The sequence below is a fragment of the Zalophus californianus genome, chromosome 17 (genome assembly GCF_009762305.2).
Source record: "Zalophus californianus isolate mZalCal1 chromosome 17, mZalCal1.pri.v2, whole genome shotgun sequence".
Lineage (NCBI taxonomy): Eukaryota > Metazoa > Chordata > Mammalia > Carnivora > Otariidae > Zalophus > Zalophus californianus.
In genome coordinates this window covers 4,427,440-4,445,409 of record NC_045611.1, presented here as the reverse complement: position 1 = coordinate 4,445,409, position 17,970 = coordinate 4,427,440, and the positions used below count along the sequence as shown (strand labels likewise).

At 51.2% G+C, this 17,970-nt stretch overlaps 1 protein-coding gene across 2 annotated transcripts in view; it reads left to right on the top strand.

Annotated features, from left to right (window-relative positions):
• ATP2C2 (ATPase secretory pathway Ca2+ transporting 2) overlaps positions 1–17,970 on the top strand; it is a 62,481-nt gene that overhangs the window by 22,810 nt on the left and 21,701 nt on the right. For both annotated transcript variants that reach the window (XM_027618608.2, XM_027618607.2), the window contains exons 4-10: positions 4,784–4,873; positions 6,104–6,139; positions 6,238–6,299; positions 9,683–9,791; positions 15,823–15,972; positions 16,051–16,119; positions 16,476–16,551. In XM_027618608.2, coding sequence (XP_027474409.1) covers positions 4,784–4,873; positions 6,104–6,139; positions 6,238–6,299; positions 9,683–9,791; positions 15,823–15,972; positions 16,051–16,119; positions 16,476–16,551 — 592 coding nt within the window. The remainder of the gene's footprint in view (positions 1–4,783; positions 4,874–6,103; positions 6,140–6,237; positions 6,300–9,682; positions 9,792–15,822; positions 15,973–16,050; positions 16,120–16,475; positions 16,552–17,970) is intronic.

Sequence of the window (17,970 nt, the reverse complement as noted above, 5' to 3'; positions counted from 1 at the left end):
AGGCATTCAGACTGCCTCGTTTTCCCCTCCTGGTCTCCTGAACTCCCTCCCATCCCTGACACTTGTCGCTCCAGCCTGTGGTTCCCGGGCTGCCCCAGGCTTCAGCAGCCTTCCTACTGGCTCAGCGTTTAAAGCTTCGTGATTGGTCGGTTGGGGGACCAATCACAGCCCTCCTTGCGGCATCCTCCAGCTCTACTCTCCTCCAGTCCCCACGCCACTCGTTGGGTAGGTCTCTGCCCACTGGGGATGTGATTGCTTGACGCATTTGGCCCCAAATCAGCTCCCGGGCACGCAGGTGGCTCTAGCCAGCCCGCAAGCTTCCCGGAACCCCAGGGTTGGAAGGAAGCAGCGGCGGCTCCTGGAAGCTGGAGTTCACGGAAGCAAGCTGACACAGGCGGTGGGGATGGACGGTCTCCCTTCTGTCCCTGGGCCTCGGTCAGCCCTGCTCTGGCTGCCCCTTCCACCAGGACCGCTCTCCCGTTTCCGCAGCTGTGCTCCTTCCTGCCTCTGCCCTGTTTAACACTCCTTCAGACGCCAGCCAGGGCCTTTCCAGGAGTGAGATCTCTTAAATTTCTTAGAGCAGGGAACCTGCTTATTCATCTTATATTGGCATATATATATATGGCATATTCATCATTGGAAAGCTGCTCCCAATGGCCGTGTTTTTCCATCCTCGACGAGTACGGAAAATCGTCTGTGCTCACTTAGTAATTCTTTACATTCGCTGAGCCCTTGCTCTGTGCCAGGTGTTATGATCATTCTGCCCATGTCCTCCAGTGACAGGGAGCTCTCCACAAGGCTGCCCTACCTCTCTGTCTCAAGAGAATCACCACTAGGAATTCTGCCTTGGCATGACCCAAGACATGTTGCCCCAGAATCATAAGGCAGAGGTAGATTAGGGTCCAAATCCCAGTTTCTAGCCTTGTGACTTGGAGCAAGTTATTGAACCTCCCTGAGCTTCAGTTTTCCCTGTCCAGAAAATGGGTCTCATACCCACTGTTCTGAGTTTTACATGAGAAAAGGACAGCTTAGCACATGTTAAGGACTTAACAAATGTACCCCCCATGCCATGTCTATCAGTTGGCCCTAATTGAAGTGTAGCAGTTAAGAACACAGGTTTTGGATCGGGCTAACCTACGTGAATCCTTGGACAGTTCAGTTTCTTTCCGAGCCTCAGGTTGCTTGTTTTTCAAGCAGGGATACTGAACGGTACCTGTGTCATTGGGTTAGGAAGAAGCTAAGAAATGGTGCAGGTGAAGCATTTAGCACAGAGCAGGGCACATGGGAAGCGCTCAGTAAAATGTCGGTTGGCTTTATTGTTAACTGTAGCAGACCACCTTTCTGCCTGTCTTCCTTTATGTGTGGGCTTAGAAGGGCCCCAAGCCAGGAAGAGTCTAGCCATCCATGGCCAGAACGGCCCTAGTGGCATGTGGTAGGACCTTCCCGTTGGGTCTGGCATCTGTTTGCTGGGTCTCCAGGTGACTCGCTTGTGTTGGATGAGACTGGGCAGGTGCTTGGAATGGTCTGAAGATGGGGAAGGAGGGGAACTGGTGATGTCAGTATTGAAGTACTGTCCAGGTCCAGCTCAGGCGAGGGCTGAGCCTATGGGATTGGAATCGGGGTTCAAGGTGGCACTTGATCCAGGCCTGGCTAGAGACCAGCACCTGGTCCCAGCACTCAAGAGTGGCCCCAGCCAGGACTGCACACCCCTGAGCTAGCCCTGAGCCCATGGCTGGAGGGGCCTGTTGTCCAGAAATAGACCTGCTGCTCCCAGAGTCCTGGGTGGGTGTAGCCTGAAGGGAAGGGAGGGCAGGGAGCCAGGTGGCATTATGGAAGTGACCTGCACAGGAGGACTTGCACCTGTGCTGATCTCTGCTCTGCTAGGTGACCTTGAGTGGGAGCTCTCACCCCACCAAGCCTCAGGTTTCCCTGCCCCAAACTGGGTGCCTGCAATTTCATGGACTCATTCGTTCTAGGTCAGAGCTTTTCATGTTCCTGGCCATGGGCTAGGCACTGTGCAGGGAGCGGCAGCCAGACCAGCTTTGCTTTGGGGCAGATGTCATGCATCACCCAGTGAGTGTGGTGGGGAGAAACGAGTCCGGACAGGTGCTAGGAGAAGTGATCGCGGGGCAGCTGTTTTGGACTGTGTGCTCAGGGGAGCCGTTTGACTGGTTCCTGAGAGGCGGTCTTTGAGCAGAGACCTGAATGAAGTGAAGAAGGGAGCTGCGTGAGGGTCTGGAGGAAGGATATGCAGGAGGGGGAAGTGCAAAGGCCCTGAGGCAGGAGAGGCCGGGCTCATGTGAGGACAACCGAGCTTCAGAAGGTGGCGTGGAGAATCCCGGTGCCTGGTGCGTGCTGGTGTTCGGCCCCTGTTTGTGCATCTCTCACCTCACTTCTATCCAACCGGGTGGCAAGTCTGTGTTGGGCTCAGGGCTGAAATGAAACCTTATTCTTCGCTCTGCTGGACTGAGGTGTTTTTCCTCTCTGTACTAGGTTGAATAGTGTCCCCACCAAACTCATGTCGACCTGGAATTCAGAATAGCACCTCATTTGGAAATAAGGTCTTTGCAGGTGTGACTCGTTCAGATGAGGTCCTACCAGATTAGGGTGGCCCCAAATCCAATGCCTGGTGTCCTTGATAAGAAGAGGGGAGATACAGGGAGACAGCCACAGGGAGGAGAAGGCCATGTGACCACAGAGGCGGAGACTGGAGGGGTGTGTCCACAAGCCAAGAACAACATGATGGCTGGCCACCACCAGAGGCTGGAAGTTGCAGGAAGGATTCTCTCCCAGAACCACCAGAGAGAGTCTGGCCCTACCAACACCTTTATTTGGAATTCTGGCCTCGGGAAGTGTGAGAGAATCTGCCTACAATGTTCTTTTAAGCCCCCAGGCTGTGGTCATTTACCACAGCAGCCCTGGACCTAATGCACCCTCCGCTGGGCTTTCCTGAGCTCGAGTTTCCCTCTGCTCTTAGACTTCATCCTACCCGGATTTCTGAGGAAAGGGTGTGTCCACCTCCACCGGCAAGTGTGTGGCCTTGGCCGTGAGCTCCACCAGGCAGCACTGAGTGCAGCCCCTCCCTCTGCAAGCCCCCCAGACCCACTCACGTCCAGCGCTGTCGGATGCTCTCAGAACCGAAATTGGGACTTCACTGGCCAAAACCTTTTTAAAAATCTTTCATTAGGGAAATTTTCAAAAATATGCATCAGTAGAATAATATAATGACCCGCACATGTCCATTATCTGCCATTTGACCCACTTTTATCCTTCCCTTTTTCTCTGCAGCATTTTAAAACAAATTCAAGATACTCAATCCTTTTGCCATCTGTACTTTGCTATGTATCTCTATCATTAGAGGACGTGTTCCTTTTTCTTGCCTCCCCCCTTTTTTTAAACCATAACGACAATACTCTTGTCCCGCTAGTACCATTATCACTTCATTGGCCTGGTCCCCTTCACGTGCCGAGTCCGCAGTCCGTTTTCCCCACAGGCCTCAAAGACGCCGTGTTACAGTTTTGTTCAAAGCGAAGTCTGAACAAATCCTACCCTTGGCTTTTGGGTGACGTGTCCCTGAAACCGTCTTAATCTAAGGCCTTTTTCTAATCTGTGACTTCATGCTCATGGAATGCTTTACGGAGTCCACAAAATTAACTGATGGTTTATTTATATCCGGAAGCCTTCACCCTTCGGGATGGTTTATTTATATCCGGAAGTCTTCACCCTTCGGGAGAAGCCTGTAGCTACTTGAATAAGGTCCATCTCAGAAACTTTAATGCATGTTTCAAGTTCTTGATACAATCATAGAAAGATTGTAGCTAAGAAGGTGGAATGTCTTCAAGTTGTTCAGTCTTGAGGATTCAAAATAGATGCTGTGGCTAACTCAGGGCTCCTGGTGACCTTACCCCAAAATGTCCTGTCGCTCGTTCAGAGGAGATGAAGCCCAGCAAGCCTGGGGTGGGGAGTAAGGGGCATTAAATCCTTTCATGCACCACACTGGTATGACATTGATGTGCTTCTTTTCATGAGCAGCATGAATCACACATCTGATCTTGTTTCTCTTTTTGCCTTGGCTGCTGGGAAGCTCAAGGCCAAATGCACAGCCCCCTTTGAAACCACAAAAATAGGACTAGCATATTGGTATTTTAACTCCTACTTTGATCCTGATCTTTGGTCCAGTCTCTCTCTCTCCCTGTTTTTGTGAGTTTGTCTTTATGTTTCCTTTCGATGGGCTGTAACATGAGCTACTATGTAATAGATCTGTGAAATGAGGGAGTAGATACATAAGGCAATAAAGTAAAAATCCTTTTGGGAAGTTTCTGCGGCACCCGTTCTCAGGAGGGACACCCCTGGAGCCCCCAGAGGCAGTGACAGGAGCAGGTTGGTGTGATTGGGATTCATGGCCCTGGGGACCTGGTGTAGCAAAGGGGACCCCTTGGCCATGCTGGACCAGAGCTGGCAAGCCACCAGAGGGGCTGGGACCTGGAGTGTCATGGAGACGCGACAGGCTCAGTGTCGTGGAGACCAAGAACTCCAAGGCAGGGCCAGGGCTGCTGTCTGGACAGGCACAGTGTTGGAGGACCCCCCAGGAAGTCAGTGTCAATGAAACCGCGGGGGTGAGGGGAGCGGATTTCGGGTGGAGGAGAACCTTTGGAGGGGGTGGTCTTCCTCCCGAGCCCTGGGGTCGCTGTAGTGCTGGTCTTGAAGCCCGGCCCTGAGCGCAGAGCTAAGGGACTGGAAGAGAGCCCCGCACCCTTACCCGGCCACCCTGTGTTCTCTGCAGTTTAAGAACCCCCTCATCCTGCTGCTCCTGGCCTCCGCCCTGGTGAGCGTCCTCACGAAGGAGTATGAGGATGCCATCAGCATCGCCCTGGTGAGTGTGGGGGGGGGGGGTGGCGGGGCAGAGCCTGCACCGGCTCCCAGACCCCGCTGCCAGGGGCCTTGCAGAGTCTTGGCATATTTTATTATACAAGGAAAAAGAGCGTGGCTGTGGAGAAAAAAAACAGGAAATAACAGCAGGAAGAAAGGAAGGCAAATCGTCATCCTTCTGTGCGCCCCCCCCACCGCCAGAGGTGTCCTGGGTCGTTTTGCCATCACTGTCTTGGTGGATACCCCCGGGGGGCTTCTAGTGTCTTGCTTTGGGGAACAACGTTGCAGTGAAGTCCTCTTCCATGACCCCGCTGTGCATGCCGCACAAAGCTATCATTTGTAAGCCCTTCCCCAGATGTAACCGCTGAGCACCTATTTAAAAAGAATTTTTTTTTAATTTAGGTGAAAGTCACATGGTTAAAAAATTAACCATTTTAAGGTGTACAATCCAGTGGCATTTAGCACATTCACAGCGCTGTGCAACCACCACCTCTAGCTAGCGCCGAAATACTTCACGGCCCTAAAAGGAAGTCCCCCTCCCCCAGCCTACCTCCCATCCCCTTCCCCACACCCCTCCCCACCCCTCCCAGACCACCTCCCCAGACCCCTCCCCTTCTGCCTCCCCACCCCTCCCATCCCCCTCCCCACCCCTCCCAGCCCACCTCCCAGCCCCCGGTAAACCCCAGTCCGCTCTGTCTCTGTGACCTCTGTGGATATTTTATATAATGGAACCATAGAATATATGACCCTTTATATCTGGCTCCTACCGAATACCTTTCAATGACTGTCATTCCTGCTTCCCTCTGTCTGTCATGTGCTCTTTTAAAATACAAAAGCAGGCTTCTTCCAAGCAATAGTATTTGTTCCTCTGTTTAAAAGGCTGAAGCTTCGTCCATATCTTCTGATATCGTGGAACAATATTTACAATATGTTGTGTGAAAAGGCTGTTTAGAAAAGAATGTGTCTGTATCATAGGATCCTGTGTTGTATGTCTATGTGGAAAAATCTGAAAGGGTACCCTAAAATGTGAACCTTTGGATGCCAGATTTTGAGATGATTTTTCTCCTCTTTTTTGGGGGGGTGGCTCATCTGTTTTATAAATTTCTTTGTGCTTGGTTTGCAAGAAGAAAGGAAATTTATTTGGAAAGGGGAGGTGCTGTGCCCCACCTTCCATGGACTCATTCACTCACTCACCTGACAGCTGGGTGCTGACGCCTCCTCGTTTGTTCCCTAGGCCGTGATGATCGTGGTCACTGTCGCCTTCATCCAGGTGTGTAATTAGTTCCTGTGGTCTTGGTCAGGGTAACCCGGGTGTGGCAGTGTGGAGTTCCCACCCTTGATTATCATGTTTGATGTGCTGCCTGCCAGGAATACAGGTCGGAGAAATCACTAGAAGAGCTAAGCAAGCTGGTTCCTCCCGAATGTAACTGGTAAGTCAGAGTTTCCCTGGAACTTTCTGGTTCATCAGAGGAGCCGGTGGGCTGGTGAGTTTGGCAAAAGTTGGGCAAAGTTTGTGTCCCTTGTAGCGTGATGGAAGAGGACCATGTCTTTCCGGGGGTTGGGAGACCTGGTGCCTGCCCTGCCAACAGATTACTGTGTGTCCTTGGGCATGTCATTCTACCTCTCTGGGCCTCGAGTCTCCCATCAGGGTCTAATCAGGGTGCCTGGGCTGGGGCCACAGCCAGCGGGAATGGCTTGGGGAAGAGGGCGGTATGGTGGGCAAAGCTGTGCCCATTTTTCCTGCAGAGAGCATTCAGAGGTTGCAATAAATTCTCCAAGAGGGAATGAGAGGAGCTGGTGATGCAGGGCTGGAACGGGCCAAGGCTTCAGGCCGCTGGACTGTGGGGCAAGATGGCCCAAGGGTGACCGCCAGCTGGCCACGTGCCCTGCAGCCCCACCAGCCTCTTTCCTGCCTGGTCATTTCCACGGGGCCTCCTGTTATCCATCACACAGCCCTCACCAGAGATATTTAAAAAGGAGAAAGGAAGGACCAAACCGCAGTGCTGTGTGCTAGAACTTGCTGGGTTGTTCTCTAACCCGCGCTGTCTAGTGCGGCACCATTACTCACATATGACCCCCGAGGACCCGGCTGTGGCTGGGGTGACGGGGGAAGTGAGTTCTTCATCTCCCTTAGCGTAACTGGCCGGCGAGGGCTCGGGGCTGCAGTCGTGCACAGCGGAGGCTTAGAGCAGCGGCTAGGGCCCCCCACACGGAGGAGAAAGGGTTTGGTGCCTGGCTTTTTCTCCATGCAATTTCTAGTACGCCAGTAATCCACATGCTTACTCTCCTCGTAGAAATGGACTGATTTCAGAAAAGGTCCAGGTCTGCGCCCCCTCCGCTGACCAGCTCTGCTCAGGTCCGGGCTGTGTGTCTTTCCCAGATATGCACCTGTTGCTCAAAAGACAGTAACTGAAAGTATCTCACGACCCCAGGGGCTTCAGAAGGGTTTTTAAACATATGGTAACTCTGTTTCCTGAAAGGTGATGTTTGGGTTGAACCTTCACATATATTTGGATATAAATGGCACAACTGTGCCCCACGGCTGGGAATAGAAAGATCTGGTGGGATGAGTTCTACCTCTCAAGGAGCCAGCAAGCGAGGGGCGTGTGTGTGTGTGTGTGTGTGTAATACGAGGCAGAGAATAATGAATAACAGAGACAAAAAGGATGATGTGGAAGCATGAGAGAAGGTGAGTCAATTCTAGAAGGTTCACGGGGGACACTAAAAATGTCTGGGCTTAATAAGTAGACGAACAAGGCTGTCAGAAATCCAGATGTGGGATGTGTGACATCATCATACGAACAAGCAGAAATGTAAATGATTTATGTGATTTGAGGATCTGATCTTAAGTTTAAATATCAAATCTTGGCCTTTCAGGTGAATAGTACGCATTATTGATGTTCCCGGAAGTCACTTCTAAAAGATGATTTTATGTTCAAGGACAGTGGTGGCAGGCAGGCGGGTAGGGCACCGAAGATGAACAGCCTCCGCCTCGGCATCTGAGGCCTGTTGTACGAGCCAGAAGAAACACCTACCACATAGGCCCCTCCTGGGTTCCCTCCATCCTCTGTGCCCTCAGTGCATCTTTAGTGAGCGCCTGCTGTGTGCCAGGAGGAATAGTGCCGGGGTTACACGGGTGAACCAGAAGGCGAGGGCTGGGCCTTCAGAGCGCTCACATTCCTCCCAGGGGAGGCAGATAATACAGTGAAGGAGCAAGTTGCCTTTGGACTGTGGCAGGTACATTAAAGCCAAAATGGGGCCCGAGACCCGGAGCCTCAGAAAAACCTCCCGGAGATGCCGTAGCACGCGGTAGAAGAGTGGGAATGGCTCTGAAGAGCTGCTGATCGGGCTGCCCTGACCTGACGTTTGGGGAGGAACTGACATTTAGGTTGAAACCGGAGGAACAGCAGGAGACAGCCAGGGGAAGAGCTGAGAGAACAGCAGGTGAATCTCTGACGGGTGCTCTTGGCTACACGGACAGCTCAGCCGCACAAACCAGAGAAATCGTGTCATCTCATGGCAAGGGATGTGAGGTGGGAGGGCCAGTGAGGTCGGTTAGTCTGAGAAGGCACCAAGGACCAGGTCCTTTGATTTCTTCACTCTTCCATCCTCGGCTCCTTGGCTCTGTTCTCTGGCTGGCTCCCCTTGTGCTCTCAAGACCCTTGCCACAGCTCCTGGCGTCAGAGGCACACATGGAAAGCTCCAGCAGAAGAAGGGGTCGTGTGTGTGTGTGTGTGTGTGTCTACAGAATGAAGAGACCTTTCTCTTGAGCCCCCAGCAAATGTCCACTCATGTCTCAAAAACCAGTGTTACGGAACATGCCTGTGCCTAAGCCAGTCATGGGAAGGGGATGGGGTCACCCTGATGGTCTCAGTCGGTCAGGACCCCCTCCCTAGAACAGACGGCTCTGGGGGAAAGGGTGGATGTCTGAATAAGAGTCAGTTCTGTTAACAAAGAAGGAGGGAATGCCCTCTTCAAGGTCCAGGGTTGGCCGAGACCTTGAGACTAGAAAGAGCTGGGTGTGTTCAAAGGCTGGATGGCCTGACAGGGAGCAGCAAGAACAGGGGAGGAGGCAGGTCTCAGTCAAGGGGGTCTGAGCAGGGCTTTTGGGTTTGAGTCCAAGGTCATTGGAAGCCATTGGAGGTTTGGAGCAGGAGAGGGTTGTGACCTGATTTTTGCATTTTCAGAGCTCTCTGGCCACTGGGTAGGGGGCGAATCCAAGAGGGCCAGGGGTGGGGCAGGAGTCCAGCTAGCGCTGCAGCATCCGAGGGGGGGGGGACTGTAGCCGGAGCCTGTGCACAGAAGCACGTGCATTGTCCCCGGCACAGCCGGGAGGAGGGGTCATGGCCCGATGGGAAAGGAGGTCCTAGGCTCCTCCGGTACTTACGATGCTCCGCCCCCCAACCCCGGCTCTGATGAGGCTCTTCCATGCTACTCAGCTCTCCATTGCCACAGTGCTGTCTTCTTTGAGGACAGAAGGGCTGCCAGCTACTGACTCCATTAAGGAAGCTTTAGAGCCACTGACCTACACCTACAGAAGCTTCTGGAGGCCATGCGGCTCCGCCTTTTTTCCAGGCAGGGTAAACAGTAGTCACCCCATTTTTCAGATGAGGCCCGGGGTCTCCCAGAAGCCACACACGTTTCCAAAAGTCTTTCAGGGTATGTGAATTTAAAATATAATAAAACCATGAAGGCACAAGGGTTTGTCCATAACTGAAAAAGTGTGATTCTCTATTCTGTGCTCAGGTTTATTAAACTGTGCAAAAATGGGATGTGATCAGTGTGCTTTTGCCTTTTCCCATTTCAAATGCAGCATAAGAGAAGGAAAGCTCCAGCATCTGCTTGCCCGAGACCTGGTTCCCGGAGACATTGTGTCTCTTTCGATCGGAGACCGGATCCCTGCAGACATCCGTCTCACTGAGGTGAGGGGTCCCGAACCCTGGTCTGGGCGATACGCAGACTCTTAGCTTATCTGAGGCAGGTATTCTCTGTTACACACACACACACACACACACGTGTGCTGACACACATGCACATACGCAAGGCATGAAGTTAGCAAGCAAGGTCATTGTAAACACAAAGCCCCTCAAATTGTATTTCATAAAATATTTATTCCCATTTTCAGTAAAAGCCTAACAAAGTTTGGTGACGTGAGTTTCTGGTTTACAGCAGGTTGCAGTAGCAAATTAAGCCAGGCTGGGGCTGACAGATGAGGTAAGAGTTGCTTCTAGGAACAGCTACTCTGATGTCAGAAAGAGGAGACACCAGATTGCTGAATGACGAGGAGGGAAGCAGACTGATGAAGATGTAACTCGTAGCCCAAGCTTCTACAGTTGTGTAGTTTGGGGACATCAGGCGGGGTTGGGGGGCAAGCTGTTTCCCTGACCTTTGTGGGTGTCCAGGTGTCACCGGTTTACAGGACAATCCCTGAGGCTCTCAGAGATAATCCCGGATTCCCGAGAAAAGGTTAAGTCCAGGTCAGAGGGCTCTGTTGATGGGGTAATCTATTTTATGAATTCTTCCAAGAATACTAAAGAGTTGTTGAAAGTTCTCAGTGAATCAGGATTGGGCAGGTTATCTCCCCGATGTATTTCTTTCCGGAGGATGTGTTTTCAGGAACTGTAGGATCGTTGGCCTGAGTTTGAACCGAGGGCCTGTCATTCACAAGCTGGGTGACCTGGAGCAAGTTAGTTAACCTGTCTGTGCCCCGGTTTCCCCATGTGTAAGATGGGGGATGACAGTGCCTGTAGGGTGACATTACATGACGTCAGAGATGGGGAGTGCCCCGAGCAGTGCCTGACACGGGTGAGTGACGGGCATATGTTGGAAATCAGGGGGCCCTGGGTTTCACACCCTTGCCCTGCACCTCCTGGTATATGACTTTGGGGAAGGATTGGCCGCTCTGGGCCTTGGTTTCCTCATCTATGAAAGGGGACAGCATTTGTTCCACCTTGAGGAGGTAAGACCTGCAACACGCGCTCAGCCGGGTGACCGGTCATTGCGTATCAGCAGTGGCTTGCTTCACTGTGCTCTCTTCCCCGCCTCCCCAGCAGTCCCTGAAACAGCGTTTAACCCCCCAGGTAACTCTCGGTTTCAACGAGTTTTCTTCCTGACTTGCTTATGTTAAATTCTATTCTATTCTGTTAAATGCTATTGACAGCACAGAATGCTTTCTTCCTTGCCACCAGGCACAAACACTACGGATTTCCCTTTTGGCATTTTGCAGCTCCATTGAACAATCAATAGCTTTGTTTATTCACAGTGGGATATTTGTGTCAGCTATTAAATTCTGAGATCCAGGAGAGCTTTATATGTTGTGTAAAGCTATTTAAGTCCAGGAAACGGCAGGTTCAAGAACGTTCTTAAAATAAGTCCCCCAAATACTAGTGCTTTTTGCATCCTGTGGGGAGGGGGTCACAAAACATTTTTCTCTTCCCACAGTTAACCAAGGTCAAGGCCTAGGGGGCAGGCTAACCTGGACCAGCCAGTAGAGCAGGGACACTGCTCCTTCTTTTTCCTCCCCCATTTCTGGCATGAAAAGGGTATTGAATGAGATCTGTCAGGGCTCCAAGTAATGCTTTGTGTTCGAGGTGGGAGGCTGGCTGGGTGTGAGGGGCAGGAGAAGTCTTGCCTGCACATGAGCAGGAAGTGACCAGAGCGCTTAATTGTCTTCAGGTGCAACCTCCTCTGGGTGACCACTGGTATCGTGTGGGTTCTGTGCTTTGACTACTTTCAGCCACTCACCCCCTCAGCTGACATGGTGCCTGGGAGGTCACCAGAAACTACTCACAAGCACGCACGCGCACACACACACACACGCACACAACCAGCTTTGTTCCTTCTTGGTCCAGACACTCCCTCTTACTCCCTGCCTCCCTGGAGAGAACTAATGTATGTCTGTATGTATATGTGTGTGTATATGAAGTCAGGTCTGTGCTAACCATTGGGTAGAAACTCCCTCCCTCCATCTCCCAACAACCTAAGGGAACACCACTCAATTTTCTGACTTGAGCACAAGGACACAGAAGCCTGGAGAGACTGAGCAGCCGACCTGAGGTCATGCAGCCGTAAGTCGGGGAGGAGGTTTTAAATTCAGGTCTGGGGGCTGCAGAGCCCCCATCCGTCACCACCCACGTTGTGTGCTTTCCTGCTGCGATCAGCTGTTTTTTCTGACTTTTTCCAGCTCCCTGCCTCTGCCGCTGGGTTCCGCCCATCTCTGTTTCCTATGGCTATTGTAACAAATGACTACCTACAGAGTGGTGTAAGACAACACAGGTGTATTCTCCTACAGTTCTGGAGGTCAGAATGAAAATCATGTCACTGGATGGGGAAAAAAAAATCAAGGTGTTGGAATTTAAAAACAGAACGAATAAACCTGAGGAAGGGTTAAAGCTCATGTCTTGGTTTGGAAGGTTGGGGTGTTGGTCGAGTCTCAACCTATAAGATTCCTGCCCATCCCAAATGGACTTTAATGAAATATATTCAGGATTAAATATGCTTAATTGAAAGATGTTCTGCAGACCAGAATAAGCTCTGAGTCTTACCTCTGCCTATTTCCACGTGCCTACTTAGTTCCACTTACTGCCAATTCTCCTGTTCCTCCTGGCTGGCTCTTCTGCCCACGCCCCCCGCCACCCCTCATCGAGAGCCTTCCGCTGTCGCGCTTGACTTGGATCGCTTGGACCGTAGGCTTCCCATCCCATTGCGGCCAGCTACCTCTTCCAACATCTAACATGATTTTGTGACTCATTCACCCCTCTTCTCTGCTCAAGACTTTTCCTGGTGCCTCATTACTTACACGGTGCTATCCAAATTTCTTAAGCAATGCCAGATGCAGTTGAGTTCAGCCACACCTTCCACAGGTGCTCTGCTCCACGGGGACCAAGCCCCCTGTCTTCTTGCCTGTGCCCCCTCCATTCAGTGCTGCTCAAGGGCAGGGACAGCTCTCCATCCCGCCATGGCTTCACCAGGGACGCAGCCCCCACACGCCCCAAGAATCTGTACCCCAAAGAGGGTGAGTCGGTGCCCATGCTCAGCACACGGGGCTGCTGCCCTGTCAATGCTGGTGGGGTACTAGGGTAAGAGAGGTCTTCTCTTTGCCTCCCCCTCCTCTCAGTTGCTTTGACCCAGCATGTTATTACCAAGTTCGAGCATCGTCAGTCCCCCACCTTGCCTTCTTTTGCTTCCCTGTCTGATTCACTCACCGAACGTCTGGTCATCCTTCAAGACCCATTTCAAGTCCCGGCTCCCTAGGCACTCTCCTCTTCCAGATCATCCCCCCAACCCCATTCCCAAGCCTTCTGCTGCAGATCAGACCTGACAAGAACATCAGATTGTAATAATACGGCTCCCAGATTCAGTCAATAGAGGGCTTCCCTTCCCACTGTGGACTTACTGTTTTTGTTATAGGGTTACTTAAATGTGAACAAACATAAATTTAGGTACAGATTCCATGTGCTTCAGACTTTATGCAACTGTAAACCTAAGCCAGATTTTCCAAGTAAGTACAACTGATTCAAATTATCACATGTCCCATTAGACAGTGTTTTCTGGAAACCAGATCCCTGCTTTCCATGGGGATGTGCTGATTTCTGCTTCCTGCAGTCTGTGGTGTCGGCAGCCGGTGGTGCCGGGTGACTCCATCTCCCCATTTCTTCCTTCATTGTGTTAGGAGCTACTCCAGGAAGTCCTTTGACTTGCCCTTGATGTCCTGGAGATAAAAAACACAAACTCAAGATCAGTTGGTGGTTGTCTTTGTGGTTAATAGAGTTAAGAGAAATATATAGGCTTCAATGGGTCAGGGATTTACTCCTCTCTCGAATAATGAGAGACCGGAATTGGAGTGTCCAGAGCCAATATGGTGGCTCCAGCATGGAGCAAAGGGCCAGGGCTTCTCCCAGCCGCCTCATTCTGCCCTCCCATGCTTGTACCATGGCTCCTGGAGCTACTATAATGAAGGCCCAGGTCGGGAGAAGGAGGAAGCTGGAAGGGTAAACAGGGCCTGTCAACTCAGCCACCTTCACAGATCCTACCCAGGACTGTTGGTGACTTCTCCTTATGTCCCGTTGTCCAGAAGGTAGAGACACTGTGAGTTGCAAGGGAGGCTGGGAAGTAATATTGTGTGTGTGTTGGGGGGGGCACCTGGCCTCCCCCAACCCCCGATACCGTTCCCAGTGGGGGTTCTGTTAGGAAGGGGGGGCATGGTTATTATACATTCAGTGAGTAACCTTTGTCGTCCTTGGGGCCTGGGCTCCCAGGGCAGTGTGCGTATTTGTAAAAGGGGGTTATGAATTTTTAAAATTTGCGAGTGTAGAGAACTCACCAGCCCCTACTTGAATAGTGCTGATCTAACTGTTCTCTTGGGAGTTTGTAGGAAGAGGGTTTCTCTAAGTTGGTCTTCTTTGCTGAAATGGCAAGGTCCTGAGGGGCAGAGACCACCCTGGACCCCTTCTACGTCTTCCATAGTAACTGGCACAGTTCTGGTTACAGGGGACTTACCTCTTGAGTGATACCTACTGGGTCTGTGTTAGTTTTGCAAGATTGTTAAGAGTGCAGTTTCTGGAACCAGAGTCTTGGGTCACACTTCTGCTCTGACACGAAGTGGCTGTATAACCTGGAACACGTTACTTAATTGCTTCATGCCTCCGTTTTCCCATATGTAAAATGGAGAAACCAAGAGCATCTTTCTTGGAGGGGGTGGAGACTAAGAGGCCTTGTGAAGTGCTTTGTGCAAGGCCTAGCACATCATAGGAGTTCTGGAAATGGGAGCACCTCCCTCCTCCTTTCCTGGTGTGTGTGCGGGCTGTGCCCGTGTGTGGTTTCTGGTGTTAACGTAACCTCAGGCTGTCACTGAATAACCTGGTTCAGTGATGCTCAAAGCACAGGGATTGTGTGGGGGTCTTCGACGTGGGCAGGACGTGGAGTATCCGGAGAATGACACAGGTGCTTTGAAAGGTACATTCTAAAGTAACCATTGCCTAAGTTTCTTCTAACATTACGTTAAAATTTTAACTAATGTTACAGAAGATATGTTTTTCAAGAAGGGCTACACATTCAAAGCTTGTTCAGTTCCTCGAGGCATCTGAGGCCATGTTCTGATCCTGGTTCCCTGATTTCGATGTGTTCTTTGCTTAATTGTGGCAACATTTAAAACAAAAACACAAAACTTTGTTACATTCTAAAATGTGATTTGGATTACTCAGTGGCAGAACATCCTCATGAAAACAGCTATAACTTTATGGCCGAGGTTGAGGAGGGCAGTCTGGCTCACTTTCCAAACCAGACATCAGAGCCAGCGTCTCTGGAAGACAGCTGTTCGGGAAAGGCAAGCACATCTGTCCTGGGTACCAGCAGTCCCAGCTGCTCTCCAAAGGCATCTCCCGGGCCACCCCTCTGTTCGACATGGTCAATGCCAGACCAGTCATTTTGATAAATTGGCAAAATGACAGTGATTTCTCAGAACCTAAAGATCACGCTCAAATGTAAACATAGACACAAGCTTTCTTTAATGCACCTAAGAAAAATGTCTGAAGTTCCTGAATTCTATATCAAACTCAGGGGCTTCTCGTTTGTGATTTTAGAAATGACCCTTAGTATCAGGGATGGTCCCCAAGAATCTAATTTTTTCTCCCTGCCAACACAGTCTTAGGAGTTTGTTCAGGAAAGACTTCATTTGAATATCCTGCCAGGTCAGTACAGGTAACCCAGGGAAAAAGTAGTTTACCACCCAACTCTAGGTCCTAGCAGAGGGATGTTTTCTGCTTAGAGATGCATGCCTGCTATATAGATGCCCAATGGTCAGACTTCGTTCTTGGCAGTCAGGGGCACGATCTCTTATGCACAGGAGACTTTGCCCAGTTGAGAAGTTTTACAGGGGAAGGGTGGTCCATTCTGTGCTTTTAAAATCCGTTCTCAGGGTGAAGGGGCAGAGTCCATCGTCTCTTCCCCTTCTAGGTCACGGACCTCCTGGTGGACGAGTCCAGCTTCACAGGAGAAGCCGAGCCGTGCAGTAAGACAGACAGCCCGCTGACAAGTGGAGGGGACCTCACCACTCTGAGCAACATTGTCTTCATGGGGACCCTGGTGCAGTATGGGAAGGGGCAGGTAAGCCCCAGGGACCTTGGCCGCCCTCACCAGCAGGCTTCCAGCTTCACACCTCACACTCCTCTCTCCTGAACACAGGGAGTCGTGATTGGAACAGGGGAAAGGTCCCAATTCGGAGAAGTGTTCAAGATGATGCAGGCTGAAGAGGTAAGGGCCAGTGGTGGCTTTGGTTTTCTGGTAGGCTGGGGTTTGAGATTCCTCTTAGCTACCTATACCGGCCCTGCCCACTCCTTGGGAGTGAGGACGATGTGGTTAATACAAGCTCATGCTTCTCACGCTTTTAAAAATTTATTTTTATTGAACAACATTTATTAGGATTTTGTTGTCAAGATATGTTACAGACAGTAACATGCACAGCCCTCAAGTGCAGAGGTCAGTGAGTTTGTATATATGTGCCCCGCTGTGGAATTGTCACTCCACTCAAGGTATAAAGAAAGCCAGGCAGAAGCTGAGGGGCACTCCTGGGATCTCCTCTCACAAACCCATTGTTCTCATCCTTTCAGACGCCTAAAACCCCACTACAGAAAAGCATGGACAAGCTAGGGAAGCAGCTGACACTTTTCTCGTTTGGCATCATTGGTGAGTGAAGCATCTGTGCTGGGTCCGGGGGACGGAGGGGAGCCGTCCTGAGCAGCCGTGGCTGCTTCTCGAATATCTTGCTACTGACTTGGGTGAGGACCGAGGGATGGGACTGGAGACTCTGATCATACCAAGAGGTTTCTCTCTCAGCCCAGGCCAACTGTGACATGCAGCCCGACATTGTAATGGCTTCCCATGGTCAAGGTATAATTCTTGCTCTCACCACCGTCCATGGGCACGTTCCTGATTGAGTGGCTTTCCTGGGTAGGTCCCCTCTACACACCAACTCAGGATCTCAGGCCCCTACCGTATGATTGCTCTCCCTCCCTCCAGGGCCTCAGAGGCTGGCCACTCTCCCCACTTGTTCAGCCAGCAAGTGGGCAAAGTGGGAACGCAGAGGCTTGTGGGAGAAATGCTTAAGGCATGGACCCGCAAGTGAGGTCATTACCTTGGCCCATTGCCCAGTCTTGATTGGCCAGAATGGAGTCACATGGCCCACCCAACCGCAGGGGAGACTGGGAGGTGTGGTTTAGTGGTGCATCCAGCCATATTTCCCTGCTACTGAGCAGGCTATCCCTGGGCTCGTGCCTCTTGGCCTTTGGCAACACACCAAACAGCATCCACATGATGCTGCGGCCCTAAATGTAGGTCTTAAGCCTGAATATCCCCATGGGGCCACCCTGGTCCCTTCATTGACTCCTTCCTGCTATCTCCAGCTCTGGCTTTGATTCTGTGTTCTTCATTCCCAGCTTTAAAGACCCACTGGCTCCTGGCCCATGGCAGATTCTCGATCAACCAACAAACCACTGCCCGTAGCACAGGCAATGATGAGAGGCTGTACCAGTGAGTCTCCCTAAAATGTGGAGCCAGAAAAAGTTCATGGGAGAAACAGCTTTCCCTCCTGGAAGCACTTTCATTGTGCCTTGGGCCACCCAGATGCATGAATTCATTTAGCAAGTGTCTTATGACACGCTAGTCATTGGGATACGGTCAGGGGCTATCAAGATGGACCAGACACAGCTTCTGCCCTCTGAAGGACCCCAGGCCAGTAAGAGAGAGACAGCCGAACAAGCATGAATTGTGAAGGTAGTGGTTAATCTTGAGTGGGAGAGCTGGGAAGGTTCCAAGGGGAATGTGACATTAAACTGGGTCTTGGAGGATAAGTAGGAGTCTGCCAAGTGAAAAAAGAGGGAATTAAGAATTCCAGGCAGAGCAAAGGGTATACTCAAAGGCATGGAGGGGATCTGCACTCCTTTGCAACTTCTAAGAGGTAGTAAATTTTGCAGAGAAGTTAAGAGGATGTGGTCTGGAGTCAGGGCTTTCAGTTCTGCCATGCTGGGGACAGACCTGCTCGCCCTTTCTTGCCTAGGCACCCCTTCCCAAAATTGCAGCGTCTAGTCGCCTTTCCAAATTTCAGCT